The 21,724-nt window shown below is 44.5% G+C and overlaps 2 protein-coding genes across 2 annotated transcripts in view; both read right to left on the bottom strand.

Moving 5' to 3' along the window:
• Positions 1-926: 926 nt before the first annotated feature.
• LOC120021068 (insulin receptor substrate 2-A-like) lies at positions 927-3,306 on the bottom strand. The gene is made up of 2 exons (XM_038964717.1): positions 1,573-3,306; positions 927-1,019 (listed from the first exon to the last, which is right to left on the bottom strand). The coding sequence occupies exons 1-2, from the start codon at positions 3,304-3,306 to the stop codon at positions 927-929; spliced, it is 1,827 nt and encodes a 608-aa protein (XP_038820645.1).
• A 2,670-nt stretch (positions 3,307-5,976) lies between these two features.
• LOC120021070 (retinal guanylyl cyclase 2-like) overlaps positions 5,977-21,724 on the bottom strand; it is a 20,036-nt gene continuing 4,288 nt past the window's right edge. The window contains exons 2-18 of the mRNA XM_038964718.1: positions 21,405-21,706; positions 20,272-20,626; positions 19,856-19,940; positions 19,245-19,341; positions 18,240-18,380; positions 17,562-17,642; positions 17,254-17,430; positions 16,870-17,026; positions 11,453-11,602; positions 10,079-10,227; positions 9,736-9,899; positions 9,417-9,609; positions 9,150-9,324; positions 8,131-8,229; positions 7,915-8,009; positions 7,701-7,786; positions 5,977-6,064 (exon numbers count right to left, since the gene is read on the bottom strand). Of these exons, the coding sequence (XP_038820646.1) occupies positions 5,977-6,064; positions 7,701-7,786; positions 7,915-8,009; positions 8,131-8,229; positions 9,150-9,324; positions 9,417-9,609; positions 9,736-9,899; positions 10,079-10,227; positions 11,453-11,602; positions 16,870-17,026; positions 17,254-17,430; positions 17,562-17,642; positions 18,240-18,380; positions 19,245-19,341; positions 19,856-19,940; positions 20,272-20,626; positions 21,405-21,706 (2,594 nt within the window). The remainder of the gene's footprint in view (positions 6,065-7,700; positions 7,787-7,914; positions 8,010-8,130; positions 8,230-9,149; positions 9,325-9,416; positions 9,610-9,735; positions 9,900-10,078; positions 10,228-11,452; positions 11,603-16,869; positions 17,027-17,253; positions 17,431-17,561; positions 17,643-18,239; positions 18,381-19,244; positions 19,342-19,855; positions 19,941-20,271; positions 20,627-21,404; positions 21,707-21,724) is intronic.

Below are 21,724 nucleotides of genomic sequence, written 5' to 3' on the forward strand. Positions count from 1 at the left end.
TTAAATTTTCATAACCCAAAGGTGCTGACTTCCGTCCAGGTACAGAGCAAACGATCCAGTAAATGCCCTGTGAAAAATGTGAAAAGAAAATGAAAACATCCTCTTGATTCATGAAAAATACAAATAATTCAGGCCTACACAACAAAAAGTATATCCTTCCAGTTGACAACCAATACATTGCCTGAAGACACAACTTTCACTTTACTTCACACAAAAAATCTACTGATTTCAATCTTGAACAAACCACACAATTATGAACAAGAAATACTTTTAACAAATGACAACATTTACTTGAACAGTGTAGATTAAATATTTTCTAAGAGAAAACATCCCACTTGTTGTACTCTGTGCCATATGCAAGGGAGTACAAGGCGTGGAACTGGTACCCAGACTAGCAACAACCACCAAAAGTAAAGAAACATGACAGACATTTTTTATATGAACAATTCCACTGAGTACAAATAACTTGTTTATTTGATCATTATCATCCTATAAACAAGGCTGAGTATTCACAATCTGGTTGATTCAATAATGAATCAATTCAAAAGCACCACTGACACTTTTTAACCTGTCCTCTTACTCACTGTCATCAGTATTGATACACAAGGGGAGACAAGAACACAGCCAACGTCTGGTGGCAGCAGTCTGTCCTGCTGATGTGGGGAGGTCTATGCCAGTGTAGAGCCCGGGTCCAGACCCACTCTCTCTGGGACTGGTACGTGCAGGAAGTGGAGAAGTGACCTCACCAGTATGCAAAGGGACATCACAGGTGGCACACTGATCATCCCTCAGGTAAAGAGCAATGTAGTTGAGACGATCTGTTGAAATCTGGATAGACTCAGTTTGAGTGGGCAGGTCACTATCTTCAACCCCATGCTGGTCCAAGGACAAACCAGTGACATTCAACACAGGCACATCTGATAGGTTCAGCAGCACATCACTGCTTGGATGAGAAGAGTGACGAGGCGAGCTACAGAGAGGGTTTCTACTGTTCCATTCATCTGCAGAGCAGTGATGTGCTGCAGGATGACACATGGAGACATAGTCATCATGTTCACAGTTCATCTGTGAGGGAGGCTGGTTAGAGCTTGGCAGAGAGGAATAGGAGCTGTAGGACTTAAGAGCCTCCGGTGAGCCATGTGTATGACCATCCATGTGGCTCCCGAGAGACATGTTCATGTATTCATCACACACTAAATGATCAACATCACTGAGGCTGTCCTTTGCTGGTGAACAGCTACGTGGAAGCATTATCATGTAGCCCTGGGGCCCCAGCTGGTCTGAGGGGAACATGGTAGCACTAGGTGTTTGAAGAGGAGTGGGGGTCACATTGTAATCTGAAGGGATGTCATCTGTATAATGAGGACCTGGTGCACAAGTCATTGGCATATAACTTTCCACCACTGGGAGTTTACTCTGATTATAGATATGGAGGAAGGGGCGCTTGGATGAGAGGTATTTTTCGCATTTTGGAGTGCATGAGGTGGGTTGGTGGTATTGTCTGGAATGTTCAGGCTTAGACGTTTCCACATCACAGCGATCTCCTTGATTAGTCCCGGCCACAGCCGTTACCTGCAAATCCATGGACACGTAGTCAGTCAAGCTGTTCTCGTCAATGAGTGTGGTGTTAAACAGTGAGTCAGGGGTGTTACTCCTGGACAACTGAAAGACACATGGGTTGGAGCACAAATCCTCAGCGCAGACAGAGCCTCTGTCGCTGGAAGAACCAAAGACTGAAGTGTCCGAGGGCCAGGGGTGTGTATCAGAGCCTCTGTCGCTGGAAGAACCAAAGACTGAAGTGTCAGAGGGCCAGGGGTGTGTATCAGAGTCATTGCCACTGCTGCTGGATACACTGATGGTGGTGGAGATGCATGCACAGTGACTGAGGCTCTCTTCAAGGCTTTTACTGATGCAGACATTACGGAGAGCCAAGGTGCTAGTCCCTGGGCTGATCAGTTGGTTCATTGTTCCCTCTCCATGGCTAGAAGTTCGATTGGGGCTGTGGCCTCCATCTCCTTTATTTTTCTGTGGGGACGGTTTGCTCACAACAGTTTCCACCCTTATAGAGCGCTGTAACCCAGTCAGGCTGGGTGGGAGGTTGCCATGGTGTTGACGTCGTGTGGTGACTACGGCACAGGGGTTTGATGGGAATGACTGACTCTTGCTCCGAGGCCTGAAATCAGGGATGGCCCTCAGGGCTCTCATGGCCTCCAGGATTGTCTCATGCATGTTCTGAGCCACCACAGGGTCGCCTGATTCTACCTGCATCCAGATCTCCCCAGGCCCAGTGGAGGACGAGCGGCCCACCTCCATAAAGAAGAAGCTCTCGGAGTGACCACAGCGACGGACATTCATCAGAGGCAGGTTCACAGACGTCATCTCAGAGCACATCTTCACCAGGTGAATGGTCTTGGCAGAGAGACACAGCCGGCACACTCCTATCAGGTTCTTGGTTTGTCCTAAACCTTTGGGCTTTACAATCACCTGCCACACCTCCTTGAAGATGGCTCCAGGAGAGATGGTCCAGTATCCATCATCCAACTCCTCAGCGTCCCGGTACTCCTTTTTCTCCTGGATCACCAGATCACTCAGAGCCAGGTACCAATCCTCTTGCTCCTCCTCATTCTCCGCTATCATGACAAAGTGCTCATCCTTAGTGTACAGGGCTATCAGGTGCTTGTGTTTAGAATCTACCCTTTTACTAACAGTGAAACATTGATACAGATAAATCACCTTCTTAGGAGAACCCACAGCACTAGGAGATTTACAAACGGATTTCATTCCATTTCTAAATTTCTTCTCACTATCATAGTACTCCAAGCGGCTGGGGCCTGTGTCACTTGGCCCTCTCAAGACAAAAAATCTCTTGTGGCTGTGTTTCATCTTTCTCAGGTATCCAGACTTCCATACATCTCTAGCCTCAACACCAGAGCAAACTGTGGTAGTGACAGCTAAGGCCATGGCAGATGCAGAGGCAGTCGGGTCATGGGGAACACCACCAGAGTCAGGTACCTCATAGACACAGGATGATGACAACTCTCTCACTGTATTATCTAGAGGGTTCTTCTTAGGTAACAGATTATGGCCATGGCTATAGTACTGCTTATGATGCCTCTTCAACTGGAGAACTTGGAGGGGCGGTGGTGATGCTGCCTCTAGCTGACGGTGAGCACTGCTGCTGAGGGAAGATGATGGTGGTGGTGATGATGATGATGTTGTTGATGTTGTAACTTTCAGAGCTCGTGAATCGCAGCTATGGGAAACATTTCCTAAATCCATACCGCTGCTGTCTGGTGTTTTCGGCATCGTCAAAGCGCCATTCCTGGGAAAAAAAAAAACTATTGGTGCTCAGTAACTTAGTTTGTGCATGCTTCATACATGTTTCATGTTTATATTTTTAAATACATGTCCTTACCTGTTCGGGTAAGCAGCAGGTACTTCGCGAATAAAAACAACACTTGCCGTGCAATTGCAGTAAAAACGAATAAATCCCTAAATGCTCCTGAAGGCAGGCTGCACTTCGGTAAAACGAAAACAACTCTGTCTGCGTTTAGATTGGGTCCGTGCTATAGGGGATCCTTGGGAAGTCCGTACCCCAAATTGAAGTTGACATTTAACATTGTATTAAGGTAGGGGTTAAGGTAAGGGTTATTGAGTTAAGGTTAGTGTTAGGATTTAGGATATGGACGTCCCGAGGATCCCATATTGATTGGTCAGGCTGTACGGTTTACCAGAACAGTCACAGATCGAGTGATTCCGAACATTTAAAAAAGTTAATTGATCAATTTATTTTGCCTCTGGCTTCGACGATAGTTGGGGTATCTTTGAACACTCTATAAAAATATATGCAACGTAAAATATTTTTTTTTAACAAAAGTTACCAGCGTGACAACTCGAGGCTGTAGGATGTGTATTTTTGCGTTTCTTATAATTGACTCGTGGAGGTGATTGGCTATATACCTATTGTTATACATCATCTCTCTATTTCAGTGTTTTGGAGCTATTATTATTATTATTATTATTAGCTGTTATATAATAGCAATAAGGCCCGAGAGGGTGTGGTATATGACCGATATACCAAGGCTAAGGGCTGTTCTTAACTCGACGCAACGTGGAGTGCCTTGATACAGCCCTTAGCCGTGGTATATTGGCCATGTACCACAAACCCCTGACGTGCCTTATTGCTATCATAAACTGGTTACCAACGTTGTTAGAGAAGTAAAAATAAATGTTTTGTCATACCCATGGTATACGGTCTGATATACCCCGGCTGTCAGCCAATCAGCATTTAGGGTTTTAATCACCCAGTTTATATTTTGCAACAAATCTGCTTTATAATCTCAAGGGACAGTGCTAGATACCCGCGTAGAGTTGACAATATATTCTGTCTCACTCACGGATTTAATGCAAATGTTAATCCATTGTGCCCTTCTTAATGTGGATAGCCTGTGTGTAGGATTATCTATATGCCTCTATGGCCTCATTCCGTTCTCTATATGGTGTACCTATACTTTCAGCCTTGGGGGGGTAACGTAGAGCCTGCTGGAGCTCAGATGAAAAACACTGGGATCAGTTTCTGATACTGTAGAATGTCACTTTGCCCACTGACCAACTGATGCAAAACAAAGATATACGTTTGATACATGTTTTATTTATTCCTCTACACAGCCTTTTATTGCATTGTTGCATCACCAGATATTGTACTTGCAGGGCCCACCATCTCAAGCACTGTGTGACAAAACCAACCATTGGCAATTAAAATTCCATTTATTTTGAGATGCAGACGATGATGATAGGTAAAACCACTGTTTTCTCATCTCAAGGGAACAACCTATAGAGAAGCATTTCAGACGGCTCAGTAGGATCGGCTAGAGACGGCTACAACTACATAGTAGGTCATGAAATGTAGATTCAGTTTCTCGTTGCAATACTCTATCATATTTACAGATGAACAGGTAAATAAATACTATAGACATGTACAACCCTTATATAACTCTTGTATGTTATTAGATATTTGCCCCACTTTTGTTTGTTTGTTTGTTTGTTTATTTGAGCACAGGAGAAGAACACAAGCTCTCGAGATGAATAAGAGATTGTAGGCTAAATCATGCAACTGGCTCGAAACATTGTTTTTCTGATGATACCTTAACTGTTCAGTGACGAAATCCCATGTGCTATTATAGCTCCTTCTCCAGAGACAAATTCCTCTTTGAAGGGCTTCTTATGAAGATTGTAGAATAAACTCTACAGTATATTGTGATGTAGTATTATGTCCACTGATGCCAACTGTATGGTGTACGGTAATGCAAACTCGCCATGTCCTAATGAGGCATTGTCTATTTCTCAAAACTTCCATTGATTAGTAGATGCTCATAGCATTACATATACCTTTGTCCCTTTCCTGCTTATGCACGACATGCTATGGTCTATGGCAATGACTTTTCAAACTCTCATTTCTATAGGAAGAGTATCGAGCCATGGTTGGGAAAAAAAGTCATTGATTGTCAAAATGGCAAACACAAGTGGAGAGAGAGTATCCAGGTTTCACTAGAGGTGTTTCTTGCAAAGAACCATTTCAGTGATGATGCATCATCACATTGTCCTCGTCCAAACCTGCTGCCAGAGTCAGAGTCATTGTCTGCACAGTGAAGAGCCTCCTCACCGCTTTCTGCAGGAGATGCTTTAAGTCCTTCGCTGTCTTCGTTCTGAAAGACAGCAAGAAGGATGTGGGACATCAGTTCATAAAGCCTGTGGCCTTTTTCCCATTTAACTGTCATTGCTGAAGAGAGAGTCCCGCTTGCGCTCCGGTTAAGTTTGAAAGAACACAACGTTAGTCAGCTGTTAGCAAGATCTTCAGCAGAAAAAATCCAGGAAGAGTTAAAAGGCAGTCAGTGTAAGTACTGAGTATCCCACTGAGATACTACTCTAGTCATGAACACCTTGTAATGCTATACATTTTTAATGCATAACTCTACATCATTTTTTCTTCTTGGCAAGTTGTTGTTCCGCTTTCTTCCGCTTGTGTCGGTTGATCTCCTCCATCTGCAAGCCATGAGCCATTTGCCTGAAACATACATTGGAGAGGTAAAGCAAATGCCACACATGGAAACTCAAGACCAAAGCTGGCCAACCCTCCTCATAATACGCTGCATGTGTCCACTTTACGTTGGCAGAGGCTGCATTTACACAGGCAGCACAATTCGGATATTTTTTCCACTTATTGGACTTTTGACCAATCACATCAGATCTTTTAACGTCAGCTCTTTTTCAGAACTCATCTGATTGGTCAAAAGACCAATTAGTGAAACAAAATATCAGAATTGGGCTTCCTGTTTTAACACAGCCTTTGTAACTATTTTTGATCTGCTGTAAAAGTGCAGTTTGTATACAAATCAGTTCATGATACATACACTATACATACAAAAGTATGTGAACATACCCTTCAAATTAGTAGATTAGGCTGTTTCAGCCATACCCGTTACTGACAGCTGTATAAAATCGAGCACACAGCCATGCAATCTCCATAGACAAACATTGGCAGTAGAATGGCCTTACTGAAGAGGTCAGGGACTTTCAACGTGACACCGTCATAGGATGCAAACTTTCCAACAAGTCAGTTCATCACATTTATTCCCTGCTTGAGCAGTCCCGGGCAACTGTAAGTGCTGTTATTGTGAAGTGGAAACGTCTAGGAGCAACAGCGGCTCAGCCGCGAAGTAGTGGAACAAACAAGCTCACAAAATAGGTGAGTGCTGAAGTGTTGAAGCGCGCAGCTCGTAAAAATCGTCTGTCCTTGGTTGCAACACTCACTACCGAGTTCCAAACTGCTTCTGGAAGCAACGTCAGCACAATAACTGTTAATCGGAAGCTTCATAAAATTGGTTTCCATGGCCGAGCAGCCACATGCAAGCCTCAGATCACTATGCGCAATGCCAAGCGTCGGCTGGAGTGGTGTAAAGCTCGCCGTTATTGGACTCTGGAGCAGTGGAAAAGCATTCTCTGGAGTGATGAATCATGCTTCACCATCTGGCAGTCCGACGATGAATCTGGGTTATGAGGATGCCAGGAGAACGCTACCTGCCCAAATGCATAGTGCCAACTGTAAAGTTTGGTGGAGGAGGAATAATGGTCTGGGGTTGTTTTTCATGGTTCGGGCTATGCCCCTTAGTTCCAGTGAAGGGAAATCTTAATGCTACAGCATACAATGACATTCTAGACGATTCTGTGCTTCCAACTTTGTGGCAGCAGTTTGAGGAAGGCCCTTTCCTGTTTCAGCATGACAATGCCCCCATGCACAAAGCAAGGTCTTTACAGAAATGGTTTGTTGAGATCGGTGTGGAAGAACTTGACTGGCCTGCACAGAGCCCTGACCTCAACCCCATCGAACACCTTTGGGATGAATTAGAATGCCGAATGCGGGCCTAATCGCCCAACATCAATGCCCAACCTAATGCTGTTGTGGCTGAATGGAAGCAAGTCCCTAACATCTAGTGGAAAGCCTTCCCAGAAGAGTGGAGGCTATTATAGCAGCAAAGGGGGGACCAACTCCATATTATTGCCCATGATTTTGCAATGAGATGTTCGACGAGCAGGTGTCCACACATTTTGGTCATTTAGTGTAGTTTGATACTTGCAGGATCACTGTCACTTGGAACAAAGATAATCATCCCTTTACAGGACTTAGCTTTGACTTTCCTTACCCTGACTTAAGCTCAGGTGGCACAGGCAGGGGTTTGGTGAAACTGTCCCTTCCAAACAGCCAGTAGGTCTCCTCCATTCCTTTCCCCTGTGGAGACATGAGACATCCAAGGTCATTATTATCACAGATAAGTCACTAAACAGTATTCAGTTGTTCATTTTATGATTTACTTTGAGGGTAATATAAATGCCAGAGAGTGGGAGCACAAAGCTGACCTTGAGCTCTGTCTTTCCACGAAGTTGAACCTGGTAGCCTTCTCTCAGATCCACTAGGATCTTTGCTGTGCTATGGCTCAAATGGATTCGGTATGCTGCAAACAATATGGTAGGAAAAATCTTATTTTGGGACTCTGGTATAAAGCGCTTACTAAAACGCAGCCTAGAATTGCTTCATCTTTTAGCCATATTTGGCTCTTTGGTGGCAGGTCTTACGCATTCCTGTGGATTCCATCCTGGAGGCAGTGTTGACTGTGTCACCAAACAGACAGTACCTGGGCATGGTGAGGCCTACCACCCCAGCAACACACGGGCCTACACACACACACACACACACACACACACACACACACACACACACACACACACACACACACACACACACACACACACACACACACACACACACACACACACACACACACACACACACACGGTGGTGGAAAAAGTATCCAATTGTGATGCTTGAATAAAAGTATAGATACCTTAATAGAAATTTACTCACGTAAAAGTGAAAGTCACCCAAGAAAATACTACTTGAGTGAAAGTATTTGGTTTTAAATATACTTATGTATCAAAAGTAAATGTAATTTCTAAAACATACTTAAGTATCAAAAGTAAGATTATAAATCATTTCAAATTCCTTACATTAAGCAAAGCAGACGGTACCATTTTCTTGTTTTTACATTTTACGGATAGCTGGGGAAAACTCCAACACTCAGACATCATTTACAAATTATGCATTTGTGTTTAGTGAGTCCGTCAGATCAGAGGCAGTAGGGATGATCACGTGTTCTCTTGATAAGTACATGAATTGGACCATTTTCCTGTCCTGCTAAGCATTCAAAATGTAACGAGTACATTTGGGTGTCAGGGAAAATGTATGATGTAAAAAGTAAATTATTTTATTTATGAATATAGTGAAGTAAAAGTAAAAGTTGTCAAAAAGATAAATAGTAAAGTACAGATACCCCCCCCAAAATTACTTAATTAGTACTTTAAAGTATTTTTACTTAAGTAGTTATATCACTTCACACACACACAGCAGCGGTGGCATGCCTGTTCCTAGGAGACATTTCATATCAACACTGTCAGAAAAATGTAAACGCACTGGGAAGTTCATGGCAGTTTGACTGTTTATGATGTTTGACATCAGTATGGTATGTGGCGTTAATTTCAAAATTATTTGTACTTCCATTTTGTTCATATGGGGGTCTTTAAAATGGAGCGCTGACCTGAGTGCAGTCCAATGCGTATGCGAACGGGTACATCCGGCATGTGTCTCATCTTGAAGGTGCCGACAGCACTCAGGATGTCCAGGGCCATGCTGGATATCTCTGCAGCATGACGGTTTCCATTGGGAACAGGTAGGCCGGACGCCACCATGTATGCATCTCCTATTGTCTCCACCTACCATCGAAGAGGAAATATCTTCAGTAGGTTACAAAGGTGCACAAGAAGACACACCAAGTCATTCATTCAAGACTAAGCAAAAGGCTTACCTTGTATACATCATGATTGCCAATGATGGCGTCAAATAGAGTATATAGGTCATTGAGGAGGTCCACCACTTCGATAGGCTCGCTGTTGGCAGAGATTGTGGTAAAACCTACTATGTCGCTGAAGTAAAGTGTTACATTTTCAAAATGCTCCGGTTCCACAGTACCGCCAACCTTCAGGACGTCTGCAACAGATCTGCAAACAGAGAAGAAATACCATTTAGGGCCCTCGTCGTTGGAAACTGTATACTTTGTTTGAGGAGAAACATTTGTACATCCTAGTCAGTAGCTTTGAGTGTATGTGTCATTGTCTGTTATTCACGGAGGCAGCATCTGAGTGAGTAGTTTCTCAGTCTTCAGTTTCTCTATCTCCAGCTCCTCAGTCCTCTCTCTGATCAGCTCCTCCAGGTTAGAGGAGTACTGCTCCAGCATCCGCAGCATGGAGTCTATGATGTTGGTCTTCCTCCCTTTGTTGATGTTCTTAAACTGGGATTGAAGGGGGATGTGGGGGTGGGGGGGTTAAAGGTGAACTCGAATGATGCTTTTATATCCCCCAGTCAAACCTTTACAGACAAAAGGTTCCCTTATATTAGTCAATTTTTAAAAATGTTTTTTTTAAAGACACTGATTGTGAGTGGTCTGTTTGATGTCTCAGGCTAAGGTACCTGGTCAAAGATGTCATTGAAGTGCGGCCGCCTATCTGCCTGTTCGTTCCAGCACTGTTTCATCAGCTGGATACACTCCAGGGGGGCGTGGTCTGGTGACACCACAGGGCGGCACAGTGGTGGAGAATTCCTCACCTTCTGGATGACATCTGACAGACCGGAGCAGACACTCTGAGTTACCCCACCAAGACCAAGCTACAGTATCTACTACTGACATTTTATTTTGCACATTTTAGTCATTGAGCAACTTACAGTAGTTAGTGCATGCATTTTTGTACTTTTTTCCGTGGGGAATCAAACCCACAACCTTGGTGTTGCAAGCACCATACTCTACCACCTGAACCACAGGGAGGACCAACAGAGAGCACTGGGACCATGCATGCAACAGACGTTATTTATGTATACACATTCAAATGAAGCCTGAATCACCCACCCATCCCCTATTAAACCACCCCTGTTAAACCACACACCCTGTTAAACCACACCCTGTTAAACCACACCCCTATTAAACCACACCCTCTATTAAACCACACCCTCTATTAAACCACACCACTATTAAACCACACCCCTATTAAACCACACCCCTATTAAACCACCCCTGTTAAACCACACACCCTGTTAAACCACACACCCTGTTAAACCACACCCCTACTAAACCACACCCCCATTGAACCACACCCCTATTAAACCACACCCCTATTAAACCACACCCCTATTAAACTACACCCCTATTAAACCACACCCCTATTAAACCACACCCCTATTAAACTACACCCCTATTAAACCACACCCCTATTAAACCACACCCCTATTAAACCACACCCCTATTAAACTACACCCCTATTAAACCACACCCCTATTAAACCACACCCCTATTAAACCACACCCCTATTAAACTACACCCCTATTAAACCACACCCCTATTAAACCACACCCCTATTAAACTACACCCCTATTAAACCACACCCCTATTAAACCACACCCCTATTAAACCACACCCCTATTAAACCACACCCCTATTAAACTACACCCCTATTAAACCACACCCCTATTAAACCACACCCCTATTAAACCACACCCCTATTAAACTACACCCCTATTAAACTACACCCCTATTAAACCACACCCCTATTAAACCACACCCCTATTAAACCACACCCCTATTAAACTACACCCCTATTAAACCACACCCCTATTAAACCACACCCCTATTAAACCACACCCCTATTAAACCACACCCCTATTAAACCACACCCCTATTAAACCACACCCCTATTAAACCACACCCCTATTAAACCACACTGATGAAACTGTCTCTTCTACTTTGTTGTTTTAAATTGTGTTTGGGGTTGTGATTGGATGAGTGATCTACACCTTCAGCAGACAGGTCCAGCATACAGAAGGGAGGTCTCCGCAGCACCACCTCCTGCATGATGATGGCGAAGCTGTAGACGTCCCCTAGCTGGGTGCCGCACAGCCCTGGGTGAGGGCCCCGTAGGATCTCAGGGGCCGTCCACAGCAGCTCTGCACAACCACACAGGCAAGTAGGCACGCACACACACACACGCATACACACACACAGACAGATACAGTTGAAGTCGGAAGTTTACATACACTTAAGTTGCAGTCATTAAAACTTGTTTTTCAGCCACTCCACAAATTTCTTGCTAACAACCTATAGTTTTGGCAAGTCGGTTAGGACATCTACTTTGTGCATGTCACAAGTAATTTTTCCAACAATTGTTTACAGACAGATTATTTAACTTATAATTAACTGTATCAAAATTCCAGTGGGTCAGATTTACATACACTAAGTTGACTGTGCCTTTAAACAGCTTGGAAAATTCCAGTAAATGATGTCATGTCATTAGAAGCTTCTGATAGGCTAATTGACATAATATGAGTCAATTGGAGGTGTACCTGTGGATGTATTTCAAACTCAGTGCCTCTTTGCTTGACATCATAGGAAAATCAAAAGAAATCAGTCAAGACCTCAGAAAACAATTGTAGACCTCCACAAGTTTGGCTCATCCTTGGGAGCAATTTCCAAACGCCTGAAGGTACCACGTTCACCTGTACAAACATTATTACGCAATTATAAACACCATGGGACCACGCAGCCGTCATACCGCTCAGGAAGGAGACACGTTCTGTCTCCTAGAGATTAATGTACTTTGGTGCGAAAAGTGCAAATCAATCCCAGAACAACAGCAAAAAACCTTGTGAAGATGCTGGAGGAAACAGGTACAAAAGTATCTATATCCACAGTAAAACGAGTCCTATAATCAACATAACCTGAAAGGCCGCTCAGCAAGGAAGAAGCCACTGCTCCAAAACCGCCATAAAAAAGCCAGACTACGGTTTGCAACTGCCCATGGGGACAAAGATCGTACATTTTGGATAAATGTGCTCTGGTCTGATGAAACAAAAATAGAACTGTTTGGCCATAATGACCATCGTTATGTTTGGAGGAAAAAGGGGGAGGCTTGCAAGCCGAAGAACACCATCCCAACGTACAGCTTGCGGGTTATACACTCTATCGGCAGGACAGAACAGTAGCCTCTGGAAAGACACGGGGCGGGGTCCTATGCATTTATGTGAACAACAGTTGGTGCACGATATCTAAGGAAGTCTCAAGGTTTTGCTCGCCTGAGGTAGAGTATCTCATGATAAGCTGTAGACCACACTATCTACCTAGAGAGTTTTCATCAGTTTTTTCCGTAGCTGTCTACATACCACCACAGACCGAGGCTGGCACTAAAACCTCGCTCAATGAGCTGTATTCTGCCATAAGCAAACAGGAAAATGCTCATCCAGAGGAGGCGCTCCTAGTGGCCGGGGACTTTAAAGCGGGGAAACTTAAATCAGTTTGACCTCATTTCTATCAGCATGTTTAATGTGCAACCAGAGGGAAAAAAATTCTAGACCACATTTACTCCACACACAGAGACGCGTATAAAGCTCTCATTCGCCCTCCATTTGGCAAATCTGACCATAACTCTATCCTCCTGATTCCTGCTTACAAGCAAAAATTAAAGCAGGAAGCACCAGTAACTCGGTCTATAAAAAAGTGGTCAGATGAAGCAGATGCTAAACTACGGGACTGTTTTGCTAGCACAGACTGGAATATGTTCCCAGGATTGTTGCTATGGCATTGAGGAGTACACCACATCAGTCAATGGCTATATCAATAAGTGCATCGAAGACGTCATCCCTACAGTGACTGAACGTACATACCCCAACCAGAAGCCATGGATTACAGTCAACATTCACACTGAGGTAAAGGATAGAGCTGCTGCTTTCAAGGAGCAGTACTCTAACACGGAAGCGTATATGAAATCCTGCTATGCCCTTCGACAAACCATCAAACAGGCAAAGTGTCAATACAGCAATAAGATTGAATCGTACTACACCAGCTCTGACGATCGTCGGATGTGGCAGAGCTTGCAAACTATTACAGACTACAAAGGGAAGCACAGCTGAGAGCTGCCCAGTGACACGAATATACCAGACAAGCTAAGTAACTTCTATGCTCGCCTCGAGGCAAGTAACACTGAAACATGCATGAGAGCATCAGCTGTTCCGGATGACTGTGATCACACTCTCCGCAGCCGATGTGAGTAAGACCTTTAAACAGGTCAACATTCACAAGGCCGCTGGGCCAGACGGATTATCAGGACGTGTAATCCCGAGAGTGTGCTGACCAACTGGCAAGTGTTTTCACTGATATTTTCAACCTCTCCCTGTCTGAGTCTGTAATATCAACATGTTTCAAGCAGACCACCATAGTCCCTGTGTCCAAGAACACTAAGGTAACCTGCCTAAATGGCTACCGACCCATAGCACTCACGTCTGTAGCCATGAAGTGCTTTGAAAGGCTGGTCATGGCTCACATACACACCATTATCCCAGAAACCCTAGACCCACTCCAATTTGCATACGGCACAAACAGATCCACAGATGATGCAATCTCTATTGCACTCCACACTGCTCTTTCCCACCTGGACAAAAGGAACACCTATGTGAGAATGCTATTCATTGACTACAGCTCAGCGTTCAACACCATAGTGCCCTCAAAGCCCATCAATAAGCTAAGGACCCTGGGACTACACACCTCCCTCTGCAACTGGATCCTGGACTTCCTGACGGGTCACCTCCAGGTGGTAAGGGTAGGTAACAACACATCCGCCACGCTGATCCTCAAAACGGGGGCCCCTCAGGGGTGCGTGCTCAGACCCCTCCTGTTCTCCCTGTTCACTCATGACTGCACGGCCAGGCACGACTCCAACACCATCATTAAGTGCTGATGACACAACAGCGGTAGGCCTGATCACCGACAATGATGAGACAGCCTATAGGGAGGAGGTCAGAGACCTGACCGTGTGGTGCAATGACAACAACCTCTCCTTCAATGTGATCAAGACAAAGGAAATGATTGTGGACTGCAGGAAAAGGAGGACCTACCATGCCTCCATTCTCATCGACGGGGCTGTAGTGGAGCAGGTTGAGAGCTTCAAGTTCCTTGGCATCCACATCACCAACAAACAAACATGGTCCAAGCACACCAAGACAGTCGTGAAGAGGGCACGACAAAACCTACTCCCCCTCAGGAGGATGACAAGATTTGGCATGGGTCCTCAGATCCTCAAAAGGTTTTACAGCTGCACCATCGAGAGCATCCTGACAGATTGCATCACTGGCTGGTATGGCAACTGTCAAAACCGCAAGGCACTACAGAGGGTAGTGCATACGGCCCAGTACATCACCGGGGCCAAGCTTCTTGCCACCCAGGACCTCTATACCAGGCGATGTCAGAGGAAGGCCCCAAAAATTGTCAAAGACTCTAGCCACCCTAATCATAGACTGTTCTCTCTGCTACCACACGGCAAGCGGTACCGGAGCACCAAGTCTAGGTCCAAGAGGCTTCTAAACAGCTTCTACCCCCAAGCCATAAGACTCCTGAACAGCTAATTAAATGGATACCCAGACTATTTTCATTGCCCCCGCCACACACGCTGCTGCTACCCTCTGTTATTATCTATGCATAACCACTTTAATAACTCTACCTACAGTGTCTTATGAAAGTATTCACCCCCCTTGGCATTTTTCCTATTTTGTTGCCTCCTGTCTCTATAAGCTTGGCACATCTAGCCACTGGGATTTTTGCTCATTCTTCAAGGCAAAACTGCTCCAGCTCCTTCAAGTTGGATGGGTTCCGCTGGTGTACAGCAATCTTTCAGTCATACCACAGATTCTCAATTGGATTGAGGTCTGGGCTTTGACTAGGCCATTCCATGACATTTAAATGTTTCCCCTTAAACCACTCGAGTGTTGCTTTAGCAGTATGCTTAGGGCCATTGTCCTGTTGGAAGGTGAACCTCTATCCCAGTCTCAAATTTTTGGAAGACTGAAACAGGTTTCCCTCAAGAATTTCCCTGTATTTAGCGCCATCCATCATTCCTTCAATTCTGAACAGTTTCCCAGTCCCTGCCGATGAAAAACATCCCCACAGCATGATGCTGCCACCACCATGCTTCACTGTGGGGATGGTGTTCTCGGAGTGATGAGAGGTGTTGGGTTTGCGCCAGACATAGCGTTTTCCTTGATGGCCAAAAAGCTCAATTTTAGTCTCATCTGACCAGAGTATCTTCTTCCATATGCTTGGGGAGTCTCCCACATGCCTTTTGGCAAACACCAAACGTATTTGCAAATTTTTTTCTTTAAGCAATGGCTTTTTTCTGGTCCCTCTTCCGTAAAGCCCAGCTCTGTGGAGTGAACGGCTTAAAGTGGTCCTATGGACAGATACTCCAATCTCCGCTGTGGAGCTTTGCAGCTCCTTCAGGGTTATCTTTGGTCCCTTTGTTGCCTCTCTGATTAATGCCCTCCTTGCCTGGTCCCTGAGTTTTGGTGGGCGGCCCTCTCTTGGCAGGTTTGTTGTGGTGCCATATTCTTTCCATTTTTTAATAATGGATTTAATTGTGCTCCGTGGGATGTTCAACATTTTTTATATTTTTTTATAACCCATACCTGATCTGTACTTCTCCACAACGTTGTCCCTGAACTGTTTGGAGAGCTCCTTGCTCTTCATGGTGCCACTTTCTTGGTGGTGCCCCTTGCTTAGTGGTGTTGCTGACTCTGGGGCCTTTCAGAACAGGTGTATATATACTGAGATCATGTGACAGATGATGTGCCACTTAGATTGCTCACAAATTTACTTTATTTAACTAATTATGTGACTTCTGAAGGTAATTGGTTGCACCAGATCTTATTTAGGGGCTTCATAGCAAAGGAGGTGAATACATATGCATGCACCACTTTTCCGTTTAAATGTTTTTCGAATTTTTTGAAACAAGTAACTTTTTTCATTTCACTTCACCAATTTGGACTATTTTATGTATGTCCATTACATGGAATCCAAATAAAAATACATTTAAATTACAGGTTGTAATGAAACAATATAGGAAAAACGCCAAGGGGGTGAATACTTTTGCAAGGCTCTGTACATGTACATAATTATCCTCAATACCTCGACACCGGTGCCCCCGCACATTGACACATTGACTCTGTACCGGTACCCCCTGTATATAGCCCCACTATTGTTATTTACTGCTGCTCTTTAATTATTTGTTAGTCTTATCTCATACTTTTTATGTTTTATTTTTGGGAGTATTTTCTTAAAACTGCATTGTTGGTTAAGGGCTTGTAAGTAAGCATTTCACTGTATTTCACTGTTGTATTCGGCGCATGTGACAAATACAATTTGATTTGATTTGAGTGGTCTTAACACCCACCTTCTGCGGAGGGATCTTCGTATGGGAACCTTTGTGCCATCAAAATCTTGTTGTAGCCGTAGTCTGTGAGCTTGAGCACAAAGCGGCCATCCACTACGCAGTTCCGAGACTTGAGTCGTCCATGACAAACACCTCGGTGGTGGAGGTACTTCATGCCCTATGGAAGACAGAAAAAAGTAGTGTTGGTGTCATGTCAGAGAGAAAGGTAGCCTGCTGTAGGTATACAGTGAGTTGGGTTAAATTAACTTTGGGACCTAAACTCTAACAAATCTGTAATGTAAAATGATTTAAAGCACATTGTGGCAGCTGCAGGTCTTCCTATAGGAATAGTGTAACTGTATGTCTCTGAGAGGATTTTGGCCACACCCCACTACTAGTGGTTACCTTGATAAGGTCCAATAACAGGGAGGTCTTAAACATCCAGTCCAGCTTAACGTCAGTATTGCTTAGCAAGTCCTGCAAGCTGCTACGTGAGCAATACTCTGTCATGATGCCGAAAACACCACAGTCAAGGAAAAACCCCAGGAAGAGGTTGACGTTCTCGTGTCGTATGTCCTTCATCTGAAAGAACAGAGCCGTGACAATGGGCTCATTTTAATGGACAACAGAGATACATTAGTTATAGTCAAACGGATTTCTCATCATCAAATCTTACATCGTAACTGGCAGTATATTTCACAGTAGAACCTCACCAACTCAAAGACGTCACTGGTCTGGGGAGTTATGTCTTTAAAGTTTCCAGACGGGAGTCTTTTCATCCAAGCCCAGTCTCCCTGTAAAAAGGTACGTGTTTGATAGTTCTGAATCAACTTTCAGACAAGCCTCAGAACTCCCTGTAAAAAGGTACGTGTTTGATAGTTCTGATAGTTCTGAATCAACTTTCAGACAAGCCTTAGAACTCGCTATAAAATGGTACGTGTTTGATGGTTCTGAATCAACTTTCAGACAAGCCTCAGAACTCCTTATAAAAAGGTACGTGTTTGATAGTTCTGATAGTTCTGAATCAACTTTCAGACAAGCCTTAGAACTCGCTATAAAATGGTACATGTTTGATAGTTCTGAATCAACTTTCAGACAAGCCTCAGAACTCCCTGTAAAAAGGTACGTGCTTGATAGTTCTGAATCAACTTTCAGACAAGCCTCAGAACTCCCTGTAAAAAGGTACGTGTTTGATAGTTCTGAATCAACTTTCAGACAAGCCTCAGAACTCCCTGTAAAAAGGTACGTGTTTGATAGTTCTGAATCAACTTTCAAACAAGCCTCAGAACTCCCTGTAAAAAGGTATGTGCTTGATAGTTCTGAATCAACTTTCAGACAAGCCTCAGAACTCCCTGAACTGTTCTTAGAAGAGAGCCTCCTTCCCCCGTTACCTCAAAGATGGCTATGTTGGAGTTTGCATAGGTTGCCGGGGTGACGGTGGAGTCAGAGAAGGGAGTAGAGAGGCTCTGACGATCCGTATCTGAGGGTTTCCTACTCATATCACCCACTTTGCTCTCATCTAAACTTAGCTTCTGAAACATGGAGAGAAAAACATAGGTTATTGACAAAACCACTCATCATGCTGCAAAGATATCAAATAAAAAAAATATATATTTTCAATTGCATGTGTTGTCCAGCCAAAAGTATGTGGACACCTGCTCGTTGAACATCTCATTCCAAAATCATGGGCATTAATATGGAGTTGTTCCCCCCTTCGCCTCTATAACAGCCTCCACTCTTCTGGGAAGCCTTTCCACTAGATGTTGGAACATTGCTGGACTTGCTTCCATTCAGTCACAAGAGCATTAGTGAAGTCGGGTACTGATGTTGGGCAATTAGGCCTGGCACGCAGTTGGCGTTCCAATTCATCCCAAAGGTGTTCTATGGGGTTGAAATCAGGGCCCTGTGCAGGGCAGTCAAGTTCTTCCACACTGATCTCGATTTCTGTATGGATCTCACTTTGTGCACAGGTGCATTGTCATGCTGAAACAGGAAAGGGCCTTCCCCAAGCTGTTGCTAAAAAGTTGGAGGCACAGAATCGTCTAGAATGTTATTGTATGCTGTAGCGTTAAGATTTCTCTTCAGACCATTATTCCTCCTCCACCAAACTTTACAGTTGGCAATATTAATTGGGGCAGGTAGCGTTCTCCTGGCATCCGCCAATCCCAGATTGGTCCGTCATACTGCCAGATGGTGATGCGTGATTCATCACTCCAGAGAACACGTTTCCACTGCTCCAGAGTCCAATGGCGGTGGCAGTGGCTGAAATAGCCAAATCCACTAAGTTGAAGGTGTGTCCACATACTTATGGCCATATGCTGTATATCAATCATTATGTGGGAACTTAAATATGACCCCATTGGATCTTCCAAACACTGTCAGTTAGGTGATCTGACCTTATTACTGAGTGAGGGGTTGATGAAGATCACATCTGCCAGGGTTAGCATGATCTTGTCAGGACCCCTGACTAAACTAATCTGGTTGATATGCCTCCTAAAAGTGAAAGGTAGAAGGAGGGGTGTAGAGGGAGGGGGGAGGAGGGGTGCAGAGGGGAGAGGGAGGGGTGAGGGAGGAGTGAGGAAGGGGTGAGGGAGGAGTGCCATCAGCAGTAGTTCAGAAGGTACCTAAAGGTCTGTGAAGACATTTTGAGAAATGTTGCTACTATTACCAGCTGTTATAAACTTGAGTCATACAAATGTAGAAAATAGCAAACAAGAATATGTGGAAAGTACTGTACAGTATTATAAACTGGGTGGTTTGAGCCCTGAATGCTGATTGGCTGAAATCTGTGGTATACCACTGGTATGACAAAAACATATTTTTTTACTCTTCGAATTATGTTGGTAACCAGTTTATAATAGCAATAAGGCACCTCAGGGGTTTATGGTATATGGCCAATATACCATGGCTAAGGGCTGTATCCAGGCACTCCACGTTGCGTCATGCATAGGAATACAGCCCCTTAAGCGTGCACACCCCCTCGGGCCTTATTGTTTAAATAGAATACCTTATACAGTAGTAGAGTCCACTTGAGAAGAGAATGGTCAAAAGGATACACAGGAAGACTATGATAAGATGGAATGGATCCACTCCTCCTAAAACAAAGCATATCATAGTACAACATCATATAATGAATCACGCCTGATTTAAAAAGATCCCTAGCTTACCACAGACTATGTCAACATACCACCACAACCTGATCTAATTCTCTGTTCCACTTTCCTCTGGAGAAAGATGTCCTCTTTATGAACAGATGGTAACTGTTCCCCTCCTGTTTGCTGGTGCGTGTGTGCACATGCGTACTTGCCTGCGTGTGAGCGTGCGTAAGTGCAGTGCGTGAGTGTGTGTTTTCGTGTTTTCATCTGTCTGCATTTAGCCCCCCTACCCTCATTTGTCATTTAGTATAATTTGCTGTGTTCTCACCTCCTGTGCATAAGGTGCCTGGAATGAACCAGCAACTAGAGTCTGGGCTGGGCTGGACCCCCCCTGGGAAGTGGATGCTGCGGCCCAGAGACATCACCATCCCAGCCTCCAGGTCCACACAGTGGGTGGGCAGCAGAGGCCAGGACTGCCCATCTGTGTCCAGCACCACGTACTTCAACAAGCTGGCCCCGGAGCCATTGGTGCGGACACGCTGGCTGAAACCATAGAAAGCCATGTTCCTGGAGTGGCGCACCAGGTTGGCTCCAGACCTCCACTCCCCAGCATCACGAACATTCTGCAGAGCGTTAGCCATGAAGAGGATCGAGCTGTAGATGGTACCAAACAGAGGAGAAATCTGGAAAAAATGAAATAAGAACAATAGTCAGATATGTTTACGTAGTCTGTCCACGAGATATTCGTGTTACACAAATGCAAATATACAAAACCATGGACACTATAATGGCCTGATAGGATTTAGCCCCAAACCATGGAGACTATAATGGCCTGATAGGATTTAGCCCAAAACCATGGACACTATAATGGCCTGATAGGATTTCGCCCAAAACCATGGACACTATAATGGCCTGATAGGATTTAGTCCAAAACTATGGACACTATAATGGCCTGATGGAATTTAGCCCAAAACCATGGACACTATAATGGCCTGATAGGATTTAGCCCAAAACCATGGACACTATAATGGCCTGATAGGATTTAGCCCAAAACCATGGACACTATAATGGCCTGATAGGATTTAGCCCAAAACCATGGACACTATAATGGCCTGATAGGATTTAGCCCAAAACCATGGACACTATAATGGCCTGATAGGATTTAGCCCAAAACCATGGACACTATAATGGCCTGATAGGATTTAGCCCAAAACCATGGACACATAATGGCCTGATAGGATTTAGCCCAAAACCATGGACACTATAATGGCCTGATAGGATTTAGCCCAAAACCATGGACACATAATGGCCTGATAGGATTTAGCCCAAAACCATGGACACTATAATGGCCTGATAGGATTTAGCCCAAAACCATGGACACTATAATGGCTTGATAGGATTTAGCCCAAAACTATGCCTATGCATGTAAGCCCCAGTTGTCCTCAGCTCATTCAGCTGTACCTGGTGGAGCTTGATGTGTCTGGGAACCCCCCCAACATTCACAGTCTTCTGGTAGGCCTTGTAGAATGAGTTCTCCTCTGAGTCCATGGTGACGGTCAGGACAGCGTCGTATGCTCGCCGCAGCTTGCCGTTGTTGATGAGGGCTGGGTAGCGGACATCCCTGTAGGGCAGGCTGTAGAGCAGTGTGTCGTAGGGGATGAACACCAGAGAACCGTCCGTCAGGTGCATGTCCAGAGCAGTCTCCAACAGCAACCTCTGGATGTGTCCTCCAATCAGCACAGAGTGCATGCAGAGGATCACCACTGATTATGGTAAACACA

This window comes from Salvelinus namaycush, chromosome 26 (genome assembly GCF_016432855.1).
Source record: "Salvelinus namaycush isolate Seneca chromosome 26, SaNama_1.0, whole genome shotgun sequence".
NCBI classification, from domain to species: domain Eukaryota; kingdom Metazoa; phylum Chordata; class Actinopteri; order Salmoniformes; family Salmonidae; genus Salvelinus; species Salvelinus namaycush.